The sequence below is a fragment of the Grus americana genome, chromosome 3 (assembly GCF_028858705.1).
Source record: "Grus americana isolate bGruAme1 chromosome 3, bGruAme1.mat, whole genome shotgun sequence".
NCBI classification, from domain to species: Eukaryota; Metazoa; Chordata; class Aves; order Gruiformes; family Gruidae; genus Grus; species Grus americana.
In genome coordinates, this window is record NC_072854.1 from 61,184,548 (window position 1) to 61,205,166 (window position 20,619).

Below are 20,619 nucleotides of genomic sequence, written 5' to 3' on the forward strand. Positions count from 1 at the left end.
CTACCATAACATATTAACACTCTGTGTTCAAAGACACTTGCACTGAATTTATGTTTAGTTCCAACTCCTCCAAGGCCGCCTCCTGTTTAAACTGTTAGTTTGAAAGACTGTATAATAACTATGAACATGCGATGTCAAAATGAGGCCTGTGTTGTATACAACAGAAAGCTAATAAGTACATTATTCCTATTCATACAGAATGCATGGAAGAGAAAACATTAGCTATTCCTCCTTTAAAATATTTTTTTGAGAAACAATACCATTAACAACTACAATAGCAATGCTATTTTAAGTTTAAATTCTCATGTGTTAGAATTGTTAACACCACATGCATTTTTTTAAGCAAAAGCATGCTTAAAACTAGATTAATAATTTGGCAAAGCATAAAATGCTGCCTTAAGTCATAGCTCTAGTTTTAAATAATTTTTTAAGATTTGAAAGCTGAAGTAGCTCATCAATAATGAAAATACTTTCTCAGAATGTTACTGTAACAGTATTGTAACACTATGTGCAAGAGGAATATGTTCATTGGAAAGTACTAATAACTTGACAAAATGTAGAACTTTCTTAATTCAAACAGATTAAGTACAATGCAGACATACATATGTAATAAAAAAAAAATCCCAAAATAAGAGTCTAGGAAAAGAATTTAATAGTTTGGCTTTGCATGCTGCTTGAAAGCAAATGCAGCTGAGCTTTATCATATCTTGACAAACATAAAGCAACACTACAACGTAGATCTGCTAAAAATGATGAAGAAAGATAAGCAAAGAAATCAAAATATTTTTGAAACAATTAAGTAGCCATTTTTGTCTTTCTCTCACCCTTTTTCTCCTAATGCAAATAATATTTTGGGGAAAGACCTAGCAAAAATTATCTTTGGTAAAAAAAGGTAATCATTTTATGAAGCTTACTAATGATGAATTTTGGACATTAAACAATTTTTTAAATCTGTCCTATACAGATAAATCATGCTTTGAAAAATGTGTATTTTAACAATAACAAAAAAAGACTGAAATGCCATTTCCAATATTATGCTAGAAGAGAGTGCTGACATTTTTGCTTATTTTCTGAACAAGATCCTATTTTAAATTTTCACAGCTGTTAAAGGTGGAGAGCCTTTGAAAGACATTAGAAATTTCAACACAACACTTCAAAAATTATTTTGGTTTTCCAGACATGACTATTTATTGGAGCACTTCAATTTCTGCTTAAACATGAACCTCATTCTCTACCTGGCTGCTAAGCCACTATTTCCTTTTGAGAGCTCGGGGTTTTAGCATATCTTAATGTTCCCAGTTATCAATTATTTGTTAGAACAATGATAACTTTGCTTACAAAATAAGGCAGGACTCCTGAAATGAGAAAGCCTAATTTATCGGCCCTACACGTAGTACCGAATCAGGTAAAACATGCCTCATTGCATCACCCACTGCAATCCAGTGCAAGACAGAATTATGACAAAAATACCTTTAGAAATGTCTAACATTAATTAATACATATAGCATGAACAAACAGAATTAAAGCTGGAATAGATTAGCCCACTTCCATCATTTATCTCCCACAAAATTAGCATCATTTAATGAAAAACTGCTGATACTGAGTATGCCAAACTGATGAAGAGAAGCAATTGGGAAAAAATGCCTATGTAGAGAGTGTTAGGGAGAGTTGTCGTGTTAACAGGGCTGTGGGACAGGGAGAGATGGATGAAGAATGAGTCCTTCCACACAGGTGCTAAACCAGTCTTCAGGTTTTCCTGGAATTAAGCAATTTTTCCTGGTCTAAAATTGCCATTAAACTAGTCACAGATGAATTCCTGCTTAACCTATTTCTCTTTCTTGTCAGCATTTCTAGAGTTAGCTTTCAGAAAGCACTGTAGCCAGGAGACCGAGACACTGTTTGAAGAAAAAAAAAAACAACCAACCAACCTATATTCATTATAAAAAGCTAAAAAGAGCATAAATCCTCTGAATCTATGTGAAAAATGTCAATGTCTACTGATACTACTTCCCATAGCTAATCCATAGAAAAAATGTTGTAGCCGACTTTCTACTAAATGTTTTCTGGACAGTTGGTGACCTTATATATTGCCTGATTACTGAAAGCACATTTATCCCTTGAATATAGACTAGCAAGTATATTACAATGTGCACAGTCTATATTTATACTTGTCACTACAGCATACTGTTTATAGCCACAGAATGGTTGCATACAAACGTAATTGTCTTCACACAATAATGCACACTATAACTGGTGCTTTGAATTGGTGGCCAAGACAAAGAAAAACAATAATCTGATATTTAAAATGATATTTAGCATTCTGTCCCTGATAAGGCACTCTGTTTTGATATTTAATAATATGGGCCACAGAAATGTCAAAAATTTTTCTAGCCAGCTTGTTACCTCAAAAATGCTTCTGCTGCAACTTTACGCACATTCTTAGAGAAAAAGAATGCAATATAACCAACCAGCTAGCAGCATACAATTAACATGATTCATCCCATTCAAACTGAGAAATCAGTGAGGGTTGTTTTTTCCAGTAAAAGCTTCGTCTGATGGTACCTCTGTCTCAGCTAACATTTTTCGGGTAGTGTGTGACTAGGACAGACACACCGCTCACAGACAGATGTAAAAAAAATCCCATAAAATTAAGAAAATTACTTCTATATTTTTGCTTAAGTTACCTTCAGGAAAATTAAATAAATAAGATCTATATCCAGTCCACGTTTTCAAAAAAATATAAAAAATACCCCAGAGTCCAGCCAGCCCTAGGTGGACTAACTAGATTCGGCTCTCAAACTCAGACATCTCCAAACTGCAAATCATTCTTTATCATTAGGAGACATACAGGAGCACTTCTGTGGGACAACTCTTCCCTAGCACAGGTGCTTATTTCTCTTCACCAACTATGAGCTTTACCAATTCCAGCATAAATTGCTTAGACTGAAGTTAGCTACAATTTTTACAGATACATAGTTATTTACATAAAAGACATGGATAAAGTAAAGTGATCCTGCATAAATTAACCCCATATTTTGATGCCTGAGCTTAACCATATTTTGTTAGCATTAAAATCAGACAGCCAAAGCTGTACATTTAAAACGTAAGCCTGTTCCTTAATTATCTCTAACTTCCCTTAGCATTTTAAATACAAACCTTAAATTTCTTAAATATTTTAGTACATTGTGTTGCAAAATTCTCAACTCATGATATATTATTCTCACAGAATTGTATTTATGAATTTATCATCATTTGCTCTATTGTGTAATTTGAAAATATACATATTTAACTATATCATTATCCTTCCATATCATCCTCTTTCCTGAGCAATTAAGATGTTTAGGCTGTATTGCAGAATATACCATAGAACCAATGTCAAAAATCCATCTCATCCCCATGACATTCCCAGAACTACCTTAATTGTTGGCTACATATGTCTCAAAGACAAGGCCGGTATTCCATTTGGCTCTTTCTAAGTTCTCCAGTCTGAATGACTAGATGCCCATAAACAAAAGGATGTTGAGAACAGTCTTCAACATAAGTAAGGAGCAGGGTTTAAACTTGTAGCCCAAGAGTTACCACCAGCTGCCTTGCCTATTGTACTGTTTCATCTGTTCTAATCCATTTCCATAGAATTACAGAGGATTTCCCTCAACCCCCTCTAATTAAACTGAATCAAGAAGAAAATTAAGTTTTCTGTCTTCACTCCTTCAGTTAATCACTCATTTCTAAAAAGAAAATAACTTTTCTATCCCTATAACCATTATCTTTTTTGATGCCAGTGGACATAGTTTCATTCAGCCCTAGACTACTGAAATTTTGTTCTCTACACAAGACACCACTGACTTCCTTTAGAGCCAATGGAAAAAACCCAGGCATTTGCAAAGGGTGGTTTGGTTCCCCTCTCAGGCACCCATTTCAAAATGCACTCACACCCCTCCTGAAAGTGCCTGTTTCCTTCAGAAAACAAGTGCAATTACCTTAGGTGGACACAGTTAACCTAGATTAGATCAGACTAATCATATTCTAGGTGTTACAGTAAAACCAAATGCAAAAATGTGATATGAATGAAGTTGTCATGCTGCTGCAAAAGCCCATTGTGTAGCCCTACCCCTGCTGGTCTAAGGCCAGACAAGAAATATCTAAATAATGTACCTTTGTCTGATAAGTAGGTTGTGATTGTTAAAAGCTGAAGGTTAACTGATATATTACTAGTTAAGTCAGTAAACCATGAAGAACCATTTTCACTTGCCAAAAGTACAGAGAAAGTAGGGGAAAGTTAATTCCGGCAAGGGGAATTGCGACCACTGACCCATGGACCACCTACCCCAGTTATAGCACCTACTCAAAAGATAAAGGCGGAGAAAAGAACTGAGCTTGCATTCTAGTTTGCATGCTAGATGAAGAAATTTAAACCAATCATTTAATAGAAAATGCATATGTATTAGAAAGACGAATATGTTTGTGTTTTATGTATAAATAACCACTGATTTGGAGCTTTGGTGTGCTGTCTTGGGACAGACACCCATATCTGCGCAAATATGCAATAAAATACCTCTGCTCTGTGTGTATATTGGTGTATTGGCCAGGTAAATGAAATCCCAGTTTTGGGACAACATAGGTACAGTGATGAGCTTCTAAAAATCTTTCTGGCTAAATAAGCATTCTCTTGACAAAAGACAGTAAGACAACTTTAGTTAACTTCAATAGCAAAAACAGTTAAATGTGTCCTTTATCAGGTGAGAATGCACAAAAACCCACCCCTACACCAGTCTATTCTGCCCTCAGAACATCCAAATACTCCCCATTTCTTTTAAGATAAAAAAGACAGGATATGAGATATGGGAGTTTCTATATTTTATCATAGAATTGTATTTTTGCAATAACAATACTAATCATGCTGCAGACTAGAAATAGGTTTAATTGATATAACCTTTAACTGATATTACCTTGAATTTAAACCACTATTTCACACAGCATGGAAATTAAATATTTACTTGGAAGAGTATAAATTATGGTTGCAAAATTTGTGAGAAGGTTTATAACTCAGTTTTATATAGTTCAATTACACAAACAACAAGAGCAAGTAATTAGGCTTCCCAAAACTGGTGGCTTACACATTCACATCTCTAATGTTTACCCATGATATGACTGTGAACATTGAAATTGCAGGCAAAAGATTGGTCTTCAACCGCAGTTAATGCTATGATGAAACCAGGCTTATGTAGTTTACTTATTCAGCCCCGTTACACTGAGAATGAGAGTAATGAAAATACTCACAGACAAAACTGAGTGGAACATCATGTGTTCCATACAAACTGCATGTACAATATCGCACACAGATAAATTCTCAAATTAAGCTTTATATAAGGGTGAACCACCACACTCTTTGTGAAGTCTGGGATTTGACTATTCCAAGGTCAGTTGCTACTGCTTCTACCACCACTATATCCAAGCTAAAATCCTCAGTTTCACAAAAGCTTGAATCCACTTCAGGTGTAGTCATTTTCAAGAAGATAGTGACAGAAATGTAATTACCCAACCTGTTCCTGATTGAATTAATTAGAGGTTTTAACACATGCCAGTGGATATCCAATTACATGAATTGAAAAAAGTCAAGAATTAATTTTCCTGAAGAGATCAGGCTGGCTGAAAGCAAACAAGCTTTTTGCCACCTTCGTAGCCCTGAGAACAGAACCAGTAGTTTGTGGATCAAGTTCATTAGCCTAAGTAACATCAGTAATTGCTGAGATCCAACATAATTGCCCAGTCAAAGGCCAGCGTGAACAAATGAGAGATCACATAGGAGGCCTTAGGACCCTGACTTAGCAAGAGACAGCCTGATGTAGAACATGACTTGGGGGAGACTACGGGATTCTTATTTTGTCTGCCCCAGTCACAGGTTGTACATACATGCCCAATGTGCAGAGCATTGCTGTTGTTCACATGCAAGAGAGACAGAGATTGTTATAAATAATACAATACCAGTAACTTTTCCTTAATTAAAAGATGGCCTCTACTTGCATAGGTATATTAGCACATTTTCTATTTTTTCTATTTTAATAGGTCTAGATTGCTTATACAAGAGTATGTTAATTAAAAAAAAAAAAAGAAAGCTTCCAAAGAAGCTTCTGTAACTTTCATTTCTTTACTGAAAATATAAACCACACCTTTCTAGTAAGGGATTCATCAATTGGGAACAGTCTAAAGAAAGCTGAATTAATGCCACTGATTTCTGGAAAAATGTGAGTATTACCTTAAAACAGAAAGTTAACAATAGTAAAGAAACTAACTGTTTATCATTGCAAATAACACACTGCTGTTCTTAATTACAATTGTTCCCACTGGATCACAGTGCCCAAAAGACTTCAAAGTCAGTTTCTCAAATAACTTAAATTCTTGTTGTGTTGGAAGCGTAGACATGTAAATCTTATCATCATTATCATCTCCTCCCCACTTACATTTCCTACCAGGCACTAACAAAAGAAGGTTTCCACCAAAACAACAACAAAAAACCCTGCTGCATTGGCCACAAATGAGTAAAGCAATGAGAACTTCAGTGAGGGCAAGGGCTATCTAGCACTTCCTAGTGGCTACTTATTTTGAGAAATGTATATTCGCAAAGAGTATTTCCTGAATTTATTGTCCCTTCACTCCCCTATCTACTACAAAAGCTACCTGGCTAGTGAAGAGCTTTGACAGAGTTTTATGCAGAATAAAATAAATTACTCATTGTGTATTGAATATAGGAAGTAGAAAGACTTCTCACATGGATTCAGTCTGAAAAGCATTGTAGTAAGACGCTCAAAAATTATGCTCTCTATTCCATTTCCATTCTGGAAATGATGGGACACATCAAAAAAGCCAGTGCTGGACTGATCAGGATTAAAAAAATATACATTTTCTGTAAGATGTATTGATTCTCTTTTTATAGTTTCATATTCGTCTGGTGATTCTTTGAAGTCAGAAAGTCCTATAGCAATCTTTGCAAGATGACATCTACTGTCTCAGGATGCAAAAAGATCAACTATTAGTCACATACAACACAGGAAAATTTTGGGGTAGCAGCCAGTATAATGATTAACTTCTACAGCACAAGGCTGAGTGATTCTTTCTCTCCTTCTTGGACAATGGACAGAAAGAGAAGCTTTGCCTTCTGTTCTAAGGCTGAATACGTCATTATCAGATATAAATTCTTTTAATGCTGTAAGCGTACAATTTAGTTGACATCCAGGCTAAGTTTATGAAGATATTTCTGTGAGGAAATAAAAGAAGCATTACGTCTGACTACAGAAGTACTTACTTCGAATTTGTCTCTTAACTTCCTTCGAAGAATCTAGCCAGTTCTGAAAAAAAAAAAAAAAAACAAACAACACACAACCAGCATTTAAATTCATTTCAGACCGAAGATGGTGAAGTAATTTCATACAGTGCAGTTAAAGTTTGTATTGTTCAGACATCTGTTCTACTTTAAAATAAGCAAGAGAATTCTAAAATTGAACTTGTGATTTGCTAGCAACTATCCTCACCCATGCACATAAATGAAACTGTGTAATGCCACTGCCTTCATGGTTGTCTTATTGCTTTATTTATGCTCTGTAATTTTGAAAAGTGGATAGTCTTACAGCGAAGGTGGTCTAGCAAATTACATTTGACAAATACAATTTTCTTTCATATTCCTTTTATTGACATAAGCAGACTTTTCAGGAATGGCTATGTAATCGCTACGTGTCTGTGCTTACTCACCCACATAGCGTTACTTAAGATATTTCTCTTGAACTCCAGAGACTAATTATACATGGAACAGACACACATGCACGCAACCAGCCTGTCAGTAGGACTTAGCACACTTCAAAGACAGAGGTGTGCAAAGTAGGGAAGAATTAGCAACTAACTTATAATAACATTTGCATTTCCACAAACCACTGCACATATCAGCCACTTTAGAGTCAGTGGGGACCTCGGTGCTGGCACAGACGTTGCTAAAGGCATAGCTCTACCAATGTTTCTTGCCTTACCTAGCCAAGTAATGGATATTGGGTATGATGTGACTCACCTTTCAGTCTATGGTACCAAACTACAGATGCGACAATTGTTTTATAATCCTGTATCGCTCAGTCTTTATTCCAGGTTTTTCCACCCAAAGTCAAAGTTATTTCAAGGAGACAAAACATGCTATGCCACAGTTCTATGGGTCTGTATGGATTATGAGAATGTGAAACTATACGGTTTTGCGCTAGTGCAAATCCTTAATGTAGATCACCTCTGCTGACAAAGGATGTGGCTTCTATGAATATGATCCAAAATACTAAGTTCCCTGTTGTAAATTACCTTGATGGAAGTTGATTTCATCACAAATGCAGCATGTATATAGTACACAAATACTGTTTACAAATTAAATGCAAAACCCCCTTTTTATAATTTTTATAGATGTAATTAAAAAAGAATTATTTCACATTTCTTGCTTTAAGAAGTCTGTGACCTCTACATTTCATAGCTACTATAATTCTTGCAGAGATGCACAGTCCATAATATTGTTACAAAGAAAGATATATAAAACACTTCTCCAAAAGATCTGGATACCATTTATTCTGCTTAAGTCAGAAAGACCGCTATCTGTTGGAAAAGCCTTGACAGGGAAAGGCCTTGGAAGACAACAGAAGTCTTCAAATAATTTTCACCAAGACTCACTTCAGCTACAGTTATCATCCTAGGATTTCAGTTTTGGCATGAATTCCCTTCCAAAATTATATACAGCCGTATTCTTCCAATTACAGAGATAACGAGAAGTAGCTTAAACTCTTGAATTTTAGATAAAGTATAGTATAAAGTAAATAAGTATAGAATATAGCATGGCTTAACTACAGCAGAAAACTAAGATTTGTGAGTATATGTTACTTTCAGTGCTTTATCTTTTATCATTATAAAGTAGGAGAAAAGAATATACAATACAGAATATGCTGCAAGACGAGAAGAATAATCCTTTCTTTACAGAAGTTATACAGTTCATTTTCTGCTTTTCCAAACCTGGAGTAAGCTTATTGGAAGCCTACTTTGCCACCAACTTTCATTACTGTTCTGTCAAACAAAATCAAATGCTGATATTCCATTTATATGCATAATTACAGGAGTGGGGGTTTTTTGCATCTCTGCCTTTTGTTATGGATAAAAAACAAACTACTGAAAGAATCTACCCTGCAATAGACCTCTTAATGCAGAACAGACAGGTCTGTCTTTCAAAACAAAAGACAAAGTGTATACACGCTATTTTGCTCCAGTAGGCAGAAATCTATTTGTTTAATGTGTGAATTGTAAGGTTATAGACGAGACAAAATAATGAATTGTCAAAGAACAACAAAATGTTCTCTACCAGTACAAAAGTATTTTGTGCAAATCCAGAAAAACAGCATTTCCAGCTGGTGCCCAGAACATAAGAGCAAAAGCTTTCTAACACTTCTGCAGACCAATTACAGCGTGAATTAAGCATTCATGAACTTTTGAGGGTTTGATGCAATGAAATCACTAACTAAACTCTAGACCAATAAATACAACATTCGCAAAACCACGAAAGAAAACTTTAATGAGTAATTTGACTGAAATAGTTTTAAAATGCGTATTAAAGCTAACAAAAATGAGTCTGATTTGAAGACATAACATCTCTCCCCACTGCACAGAACACCCATAGAGAAAAGTTAATGGGACTCCTCCTCCAATGGTACCCTGATGGTGCATTAGGGAGCAGCTCTAATTCAAAAGAGTGCCTGGCATTCAGTTTCCACACCCCACAGCTGCCGTTGAGTTCAACAGCTGGCTCATAAATGGGTGGCTCTGATGAGTGCACAAGAATGAGAAAAACACATCATTCAGCATTTAGTACTGACTGGCCTGGAGGTCAGAGATTTGTGGCATTTTAATCTGAAGAGGCAACAGTCATAACAGGAGAAAAAATGCTTCAGAAAGAACTGGTACTGAGATAGAAAAAGAATTCAAACTTATTACAGAGGTGAACAAAGGAGAAGGCCCTAAACCCAGTGAAAGTTCCAAGTCCCCAGGCATTCTTTGGCAGCTATTCCTGAAGATAATGGATCAGCCCCACCCCCCCCCCATCTATTAACTAAATCAAAACATAAGTTGTTACATGTTTTTTTCCTTTTTTTTAAAAAGAATGAAAACAAGTGGAGACACTTAAAAGTCCCAAAACAGAAGCACAGGTTTCATTAAAAACATACCACAAATATTTAACATACTGAAAACAATTTAAATGCTCTTCATCCATGTATTACAAAAATCCCTTTAATAACAAAAATGAGTGCTCCAATCTTACTGAGCACAATTCTGTGTTTTGTTATACAATTTCAAACTTATCAGCATGAGAGAAATAGCAGCTGGGGAAGGGGAAGTCTCTCAGCACACAACCAGTAATTTTGCCATATTAAGACACTGCAGTAGCTACACTTCACATTATCAGTTCATACCATAATTGGTGTAAGAACTTCTAAACATGGTGTTGTAAAAAAGTAGTAGCTTTAAATTAGGTAACTTGAGTGACAATAGCAGTAAAAATAAACATGCCTCTACAACTGTGCACATGTTACGGAACTGAATGTCCAACTCGTCAAAGTCTGTGAGCACTTAGCCAAGTGTGTGGTTCATGCCAAAAGCCCATGTTTTCAAATTCTTCTTTGAAAACCTGGGTATTCCCACTCATCTGGCAATCACAACTTAGAGCTGCACCAGAGGCATAGTACCATCCATGCAATGGCACTTTGGGTACAATCTAGAGCATATGGGCTATCCAGCCAGGAAATTTCTAAAATAAACCCCTCCTTCGCTGTTACTCACTGGCATTCAAAATCTTGTAGTTCCTGCAGTTCACCATAAATTAAGCTTAAAACTGCAATAGAAAGTAGGAGGTGGAAAATGCATACCTGCTAGGGAAGACTCTTCTTTATTGTTCTCCAAATACCACTAAGAACTTACTGGTATGAAGATGACAAAATCCAACAACGGTGACTTTTTTTCAGTCTTCAAAACAAATTGGACCAAATTTCTCCAAAAATTTTCAACTAAAAGCCTGCTGCTATCTATAATTCAGGTGTCAAGTGGTCTGCTCTTCTTTTGAAGAGTGCGCCAGACTTAGCCTGGACATATAAATAATCAAACCACAGAGATCCCATTATCCAGACACAGTCATATGATGCACAGTAGCCAGATTAAACAAACAGTTTCAACATTTTACTAATTATCTCATAGCTGCTTATATTTATAGACAGCAATCACAAAATGCTAAGTTTTGCAGAAAGAAAGCAAAATCAGGCAGTGAGTTCTTACTAAAGTGTCAGTAAAAACAAAACAGTAATGAAGAATGCAACAGTCGTCATCACGTACATATATCTAAAGTTGTAAAATATATGCCAACTGCACAAAACAAGAGCTGCTCTAATAGCTTTGGAAACCAAATTAAAATGAAAAGGTCAGAAATCATCTGCAATGGGCACACAGACAATCCTTGTTGAACAAGCATTAAATGCTGTAGATTCAAAGAACAAAAAGAAAACCCATTTAAATTGGGAAATTTAAGTGGAGTACCTCCTTTTCCGTATCCACAACTGAATGTTCCTTCCTTTTCCTTCTCAGGCTTTGAAAGACATCTGAGTGAATACTCCAAGGGATATAGTAGTTCAACTCTGATAATCAATCTCTATTTGCAGGCTAAGTACCTGTAGTTATTTCCTCAACTGAAGATCTTTTTAAGGAAACCACTGGTTGACCTGAGTTTCTGAGGAAGCCAGAACTGGCAACAATATTTCAGTAACTGTCCCTACCCAACCTCTATGCCTCACAGGAGCTTAACTAGTTTGAATAAATAACTTCACATCATCCTCAGTGTGCCATAAAACCTTGGAATCCCACTTCACGTGGTAAATACACTATAGCTCAGTATCAATGATAACTACATGTGTACACATAGATGCACACATGAAAAAACAGATAGGCTCTTTTTATGGTGTGGTGCTCTGTTCCTCTATTAACAGACTAAGAAATATCAAAAAATCTGTTAGTTCAACTAGAAGTACATTAGAATAAATACAAAAGAAATTAAAAAAGAAAAAGAAAAGAGACAGACTCTGCAGCAACCCAGACTTTCATCTTTACAAATGCTAAAATTTTCTTTAAGCTTAAAATTAATAAAAAAGGAACTCTTGAAGCCTAAGAGTTACAGACTTAGGGGCAAGATTTCCTTCATGTTCCTCTTCAAAGCATTATTAAACACACATAAGAAAAGGCAATGAAATTATTGGAAAGTCAGGTAAAAGATTAATTTTTTGTATTATTTATCATCCAAAGTTTTATTTGTTTAAAAAAAAAAATGTAAAAAATGAAAGTGTTCAGAACTTTGGGGAGTTGACAGACATTTCAGGCAAAGATATTAGTTAAAATTTCCTGTCTTCACTTGCAAGGATGGTATAGTATACTTTTTACTATAAAGCCTAGCAATTACTCAGTTTTCTCAAAAATGCAGATATTTTAAATATTCCCCCACGCCAAATAATAAATGAGCACTTTGTTAGGTATCTTAACATACACATCAGTATCATGTTGCAAGTTTACAGTAGACTAGAAATGGTGTTTTGCAATGGTTTACTCAAATGTTTCTAATGTTATTCATTTAATACAATATACCTCACTAAACTGTTGAAGTCAGTAGCAATGTATGAAAACAAACAAACAAAAAACCCATACAGGCTTACCTTCTGTTCTGAATTCTCATAAAACAACAGCCCGAAATAGTCCTTTTCCAGTAAATTGAGATGTTCACAAACTTTGTCAAACAGCACTTGGCCTTTTGCTTTTTTCTGCGGGGGGGAAGGGAAGAAAAAAAAAGAGTACTATCAGTAAATCCTTAATTACTGGTACTGTAATTAGATGGTATTAGGAAAATTTAAGATATCAATAAAATCGATTACAAATCTGTAGCTTTCACTACACTGTTCACCATATTTTGAAATCTATACACATCATTGACAAAAATGAAGACATTTCAATTTTTTTTTTCAATTCACCAAAAAAGTTGACTTGAATGCACAAGGAAAATTCAGTAACTAAACTGATTTAAATATTTTGCACCATTAAATATCACTAAATAGTTCTTAGTTTTTCTAGATCTTTATTTTGAAAATAATGGAAGACTTTTTCATGTGAGCCAACTTTTTCTATATTACTATGTTCTAAAAATTCATATACTTCCTACAGTGTTAATTTCTGTTAACTTCTGCATTTCTAGCATTTTGGCATACATCTCAATAACTGTTACAAATCATGTGATATGAACTCCCCCAAAAAATAAAGCATGTTATCATCCTCAAGAGACAGAAAGAACAAGCAGACCACTAGAAGTCGGTGATCAGAGCAGTAAAAAGTAGCATACAAGTCTAAACAGAGCATAAGCAACATGTCTAGCTGTCTATATTGCAGAGGTTTTCAGGGGCAGAAAATAAGAGGGCTGCCTTTTATCCGTGGATTTATGAACTCTCTCAGTACCCAACAGATCCATTGGATATTCAAAAATAAAAACCAGTCTTAAAGAATTTTATTCTTCCTAAAAATACTATTTGGAGAAGTCAGTAACAACAACAACAATGTAGATCACATTTTTATTTGAGGTTAGTTTCAATATTGTAGTTGTTACTTTATAGTAGTAATTGAGGACACTTCTAAAAAAAGGCTGCATGCTGTAGCTCAGTATTACTACAGCTTAAGCAAATGGCAATTTGAAGTTTTCACTGTTCTTCTTGTACCCGGAACTGGGAACATAAAAGCATCCTGTATCTCCCTATTGCTAGCAATGAAAAGCAGGCCCAGGCCCTATTTCTGTGCACCAAGTTTTAGGTGGTGGTGATGGCAGCTGACAGCAGACAAAGTTTTAGAGCAGACAGCTCACAACATACACGCAGGGGTGGGGAAGATGAGAATTTCTTTCCACAGTTAAAATGTGAACATGAATGGCATGCAGTCTCCCAGTTTGAACCAACTCCTTCATGACTGTTCTGCTATTTGTGGCATTTATCAATGAGGCCACAACATGGCATTTTCAGAGGCCTGGCAGCTTAAAGGAATTTTTGCATTTGTTTATCCTACAGATTTCAGTGGATGCCATACACCACTGCAATTCCACAGAAACGCCATCAACTGCCCCTGTGTAGGCCCTGGGGACAGTGCAGCCATTGTCCCCCGCAGACAGCGGCAGAGCCATCACAACGTCCCCAGCTGGGGACTTGCCTGCAGCTCGGCTCCACCGCACAAAACATTAAGGCCAGGACCGGAGGGAGCAGGGAGAAAAGAAGGTATGTGCTGAGCAAATAATGAAGGCATTGTTTTATTCCCCAAGAATCCAAAGCTTTATTTATTCAAGATTGCATTGTTCAGCACACATTACAGTCCCAAAGATCAGAAAATGTTCAAAGAAACACTTATAAAATGAGGAACACATTTAGCAGCCCAGGCATCGCAGCAAGGCAGTGGAACTTAGAAGTCAGAGTCACTTTTGAAATAGGGAGCTGTTTGGTACTTTCAGAAATCTAATTCTTCAGAAAGACAGATGACTATTTCCCCTAGCAGACTGAAGTAACCACTTTGTTTTCCTGACAGCCTCACTTTCAGCTTGATTAAAAAAAAAAAAAAAATCAGTTATACAGAGAAGAGCTAAATCAAAAGTAGGAAAAGTATAAGCACAAGAGGGTTTGAAGAAGCTTAGCCTGCTTAGATGCATGTAATAGATATAATTTTTCTCCCTAAATCATTGTGCCTGTCAGTGATCACACCTTACAAAGGCAAGTTCCAGGCACACACATTTCAGTAAAGGAAATCTACAGGTTAGTGCAGAAATAATATATGTTATCATTAAGCCCATATCTGGAATCAGTTGCTAGTTATGTAGCTTTTCATAATGTTCATTAACTAAAACCCACAGTTAATAGCAAGTCTTTGGCATACAGAAACATAAAGAAGTCAAATTTACAGGAAATATATTGTAACTGTAACAGTAAAATATTGTAGAAGTTCTTCTTAGGAAGTTCTAGTCAACACAGAATTTGGATACACTGGCAGTGTCCACTGTATCTTTAAAGATGGTTTTGTAAGTGTATAGCTCTTCTCCACATAAGGAAAAACACCACCATGCCATGAAGGCCAAGTCATGTTAGTCTACATTCTAGACAGCAGCATGATACAAAAGTTATAGCATCAGAAAGTGACGTTTATAGAGCTCTGTTGTGGATTCAAAAGCATGAGAAGCCTCTCAGTATTAGCAATGGTTCTCATTATAAAATCCTAGTTGTAAAATTAAAAAACTCCTAGCTCTTTACTTGTTTTATATTGTGATATAGTTTTAAAATCTGCAAAAGTATTTAATTAGCAAAACCAAACTTTTCAAGTGCAACTTCTCAGTAATCCCTCTGGGGACAGGCATTACTATACAGTTTAAATTACATGATAACATATACTTTTTCTGGTAAACTGCATGGTCTTAGAAGAGTGTCTCTAAACAAGAGCTGAAGTTACATAGAAAAAACAACTGTTGCGAACCAGACATTTCAGAAGTTAGAAAGTGTTTAATAGAAGAGCAGGAGACTCTAAAAAGGCAGCATCACGGTTTGCACAGTTTAACATTACTCTTTAAACTGGATTCTATTTGTTTTTCTACCAGTTGGTTGAGGTGTCAAGTGATAGTCACAACCAATATGTAAACTGATAATCGTTAACCTTATATATGTATGTTTAGATATGCATTTATGTATAAATATATACACACGCATATGTATATACTATATACACACACAAACGTGTGCACTGAAAACAAGGAAATCTCCTTATTCCAGATTCCAATGCTGGAATGGCAGTAACAACACAAATCCATACTCAGCCCCCCCCAAGAAGGGGAGCATATTAAAGAGGCTGAGAAGTGAGGACAGCCTCACAGAGCCAGCGGTTTAAAACACAACAGTACTCAGAACAGCAGTATACTTTGTTGCCCCCAAGTTATGCCTTTTTTAAAGTGAGAACATAGAAAGAACACATGTAACCAAGGGTATTCCAGTACCGATTCCAAGTCTGTATTTAGACACCACAGATGCCACCTCATATTACCAGCACTTCATAAAACCAACGGTAACACGGTTTCTGTCCTTTACCACCTCCTCACAAGAAGTGCAAACAAGAGCAAAGCAATTGCAGCAGATGCACAGAATGGAAATTTCTATGCAGTTGGGAATTAGAATAGGATATTATGTACCCATTTGACTAGAAAAGAGTTGCCAGCTATAAATGCAATATAAACACCAGTGACGTTCCTCAGGGCTGCCAGTTCTGTTCAATATTTTTATCAGTGATCTGGATGCAGGAGTTGAATGGACCATTAGCAAGTTTGCTGGTGATACCAAACTGCTGGCTCATACCAGTTTTGGTCAGCCCTGAAGTGATCAGGCAGTTGGTCTAGATGACTGTTGTAGGTCTCTTCCAACTGAAAAATATTCTGTTCTTCTTCCTACCTCCTCCTTTCTCTAGCAGTACATGTTGAGGAAATCTCTGATGACATTTCTTCCCAGCCCTGCACTAGCAGAAGAGATTGAATAGGTAATCATATCCTAGCCTAGGCATTGGCTCTGTCCCTTTGTGGGGAAGGAGGCATGTACTTTCTGATGGGGGTGAGAGCTGTGGATCATCTCGAGATAATTTAAGCATCTGAACAAATTAGAAAAAAAAAATTATGTGTGAAGTACAGTTTTTGAAAGTCTTCTGTGTTCATCCTGTTTAGCTGGGTTTCCACAGGATGGCAAAACCCCACATCTCTGACAGTAGCGAGGCTCACAGATCAAGCCCTCAGTCTGAAGCAGGATGTGCTCCTGAACTAAATGGTTGCAAACCTTTTTGAGGTGACTAATATCTGTTCATTTCCCTCATGGATTATTTTTTCCTCCTTGTAGTCATTTTTAGAAATACCTGAGCCCTTTCCCTTAGAAAAACATAATAAAACAAAAAAGCCCAAGAACAACAGTACTCCATCAGAGCAAAGGTCCATCTGGCTCAATACTCTGTCTCCAAAGTGGCCAACCATCAACGTCTAAAGGAGAGCATATGAGCAGTGCAGGTCTACTTCTGTCAAGGTCCTGAGGGTGCTCATAGGCCTCAATGGCTGAGACCAGCCTCCCCCGGGACCCTCAACCCAGACTGCCTCCTGCCAAGGGCCCAGGGGACGGAGTGTCTCAGCTCAGCCTGGGGCCTTCAGTCCCTGCCTGCACCATGTTGTAGCTGTGCCCGCCTCTGCCCCTCTCTCCTGGATGGGTCTGGGACCTGCACTGCAGAGAGCTGTGCTCCTGGATGGACCTCTCAGACCTAGGTTAGAGCTTGTCATGCATAACAACATAACTATTCTACTCCCTGTGCTCACCATGAGTTGAATAATGATGAGACTTATTTGCCTGAAGTGCCAGGGGTTTTCAGCTCCAAAAACACTTTCAAGGAGACATATCACAAAGTTTACAGGTGGAAACAGGATTTTATTTTATTTTTCTAAATTTGCTTAAGAGCCAGTGCTCACAAACATTAGCACAATGTACACGTGTAGCCAGGAGCAGGCTGATGCATTTTTCAATTTAGCTTGAAAAAGAAAACATTCTTTGCAGTCTGGCAAAGGCAAGTCATAGAAAGTAGCAGCAGGAATAAAGGCTAAGCAAGTTTCGTTAGGAACAAGAACTTGAAGAATGAGGATCGGTACCGATCACACACAAAAGAGGACGAGGAAATGTGTGGCACCATGCGGTATTTTCCAAATTATGATACGCAGCAATGACAAGCATACTTTAGCTGCAAAAAACTGCTCCACTGTGCTTCTTGGCCAGTGATGCATGAAAAGCGCCCTCATGCCTGCCCCGCGCTTGTATTACATGCGGGGAGAGCTGAAAAGTGGCAGCTCCCGATGGCGCAGCAAGCCTCAAGCCCTTCCAAGCACAGGCTGTTTTGCACAAGCAAGAACACCTGGGGAAATGGAACTAAGGTACTGCCAGAGCTTGCTCCCACTACAAACTTGCAATGGCAAAGAGAGCCACAGAGAGCCAGGACATGAGTGGCACCTTGGAGGTGCAAAAGCAGCAGACAAGAACCTAGCCACAATGGCTCAAAGGAGCCCTAGCAAGGAGCCATGCTCAATACTGCAGAGGGATGCAAAAAAACCCCCATGGACCATTGCCAGCCCACTCTGGAGGCAAAAAAAATCCTAGCTCTCCTGAGCTACAGGGCACAAGAGGCCATCTTCATGGTGGCAGTAACCTAGCCAAAACAGACCAGAGGAGCCTTGAAAAGTGGTCATGCTCATTGCTGCAGAGGAAGGCAAAAAACCCCCGGGGACCAGTGCCAATCTGCCCCGGGGGAAAATTCCTTCCTGACCCCAGAACTGGCGATCGGCTGTTCCCTGAGCATGTGAGCAAGACCGGCCTCCTCCCACAGGCTGGTCACACCTCCCAGGAGATGCCCAAGCCCTATTCTCCCTCAGGCTGAAGCCATCTCAGGGGCTTCCAAGAGCAGCAAAAAGCCCCCGGCCTGATCAGCCTTAGAGGCAAGAATCCTTCCCCTGCCTGGCAGAACACCAGTGGGTGCTCCAAAGCACTGAGATCCTTTGCAACATCTCTGCGTCCCATTTCTTACAACTGCTGCCCCTGGCTCTGCAGGGGATGAGGACAGCAAGCTCTGCAGTGCTCCTCAAGGCAGCATTCCTTTGATCTTGCCACTGCCATCCAGCTGAAAAGGCCCAATAGCCTTGGGCACCTCCAGGTGCTGGTGGTTCTTCTCATCTCCTGAGGAGATGGCATCTGTTCCTCAAAGGCTGAGGCAGGATTTCAGATGAGCTTTGAACCTGGCCCTGCTGGGAGCTGGCCTTGTAGGGGAGAACGTTCAGCAGCCTCGTCCAGCCTCCAGTCTTCCTCCCTCAGCCCCCTCCTCCAAGTAATTCCACTGGTTCCTCAAGGAGTTCCTCTCAAATGCATTCAGGCTGCCCCCAGGCCAGCTCTGTCCTGACACCAAAGCCAGGCAGGCTGGCAGTGGGACACGGGAGGATGCTCCCTTTATCCTGCCCTGGGGCATTGTGACTGCTGCGTTGTCGGGTGGTGGCACTATGACACAGGGTGACAGGCCCCCATGCGCAGCCCAGCCCTCTGCCCAGCATTCTTTGGAGGAAGGGCTTTGGGTCCTGGCCCCAAGGCAGTCCCTTTGCTCAGGGGGCTGTCCCTGCCCTTGGTGGCCATGCACTGGGCACAGCTGCTGGGCATCCCCCATGCATCCTCTGCCACTCAGCTCCCAAGGACAAACCTTGTGCTGTTACTTTTCTCTCAGGCCATGGCAGAAACCAACCCTGCAGCTCAGAGACCACCCCTATTAGCTGTCTCCTCTTTGCGCTACAGCTTACATTCATCACTGCCACGCAGTGAGGAAGACCAGAGACTTGATCTGGCTGGACACAAATCCTCTCTCAGGGGCATAAGGGAGGTGATTTTGGCAGCCAAAGCCTGGAGGAAAGCCAAAGTGTAACCAGAGCCATAGGTTGGGATGGATAGTGCCAATAGACCTCCACGGAAAAAAACCACATGCTTTGAAAAACAAGCAGAAGATACACTGGTGTGGCAGAAGGGTTGGTCATTTTCAGATCTAGAACATTTGGCTCTGTGCCCAAAGCACAGCAAGGTAGATGATGACTCTTCCAAACCGTAAAAACAGCCCATTGCTGCTATCACTGTGACATCCCCTTTTCCTACTGAAACCAAGCCACACAGTTGGCCATCTTTATACAGGATACAAGACTCACTTCAGCCACAGAGTAAAACTTTCAGAGCTCATTTATGACTTTAGCCTTTCTGAGAGTTGCCTACTTCAATTTGTGGGAAGCTGTTCAGATCTTATCTAAAACCCTAGCAAATCTCTTTTTCTTCAGGAGTCAGTACTTTGAACACTGAAAGAGCAAGGAAGGTACTATTATTGTAATTTTGCATGTTGCTGCCAAAATTGGTATGTACATTCAGACTATGTAAATAAGGGCATTTATACCATATACATTCATTTGGTTGTGGTGACGCCAGAGGTGAAAGAAAGGGGTTTGCTTCCTTCTGCATGAGCTTTGCAGAGATGCGAAGAGCATCTTTTGGCTTTGAGATGACTTCACACATAAACATTACTTTCAGTGGTGTCTGTTGAACCTGGACCAATATTTTTAAAATGTATCAAATTTAATGTCATACCTATTTTCCTTTTTCTAAGTAAAAGATGTCATACTTTAAACAACCACTATGGTCTATTCACGCTAGTCTACACATCTAAGCAGTTAGGAAATAAAGATTTGCAAATCAAAACTCAACTACAATTAAACATCTATTCTGTATCAAGTTCATTCAGACTTTTCTTAATTCAGGGTTTAAAAGCTGATCTTAACTGTACATTAAGCAAATACATTTTTACTTTGTATTAGCAAACTGTAAGCAACCATAGAACCTATGTCAACTCCAATATATTTCATTTGTTCATACGTGCATAAAATACAGTCAATGCTGGCATCCTTTAAATGCCTTCTGTTACAAA

General features: G+C 38.3%; 1 protein-coding gene across 13 annotated transcripts in view; it reads right to left on the minus strand.

Moving 5' to 3' along the window:
• The window catches only part of EPB41L2 (erythrocyte membrane protein band 4.1 like 2), a 125,442-nt gene that overhangs the window by 40,544 nt on the left and 64,279 nt on the right, over nt 1-20,619 (minus strand). For all 13 annotated transcript variants that reach the window (XM_054819631.1, XM_054819629.1, XM_054819627.1 and 10 more), the window contains 2 exons: nt 12,753-12,857; nt 7,304-7,346 (listed from right to left, as the gene is read on the minus strand). Coding sequence is in view for 12 of the 13 variants with exons in the window: in XM_054819629.1 (XP_054675604.1) it covers nt 7,304-7,346; nt 12,753-12,857 (148 nt within the window). In the remaining variant the exon portion in view is untranslated. The remainder of the gene's footprint in view (nt 1-7,303; nt 7,347-12,752; nt 12,858-20,619) is intronic.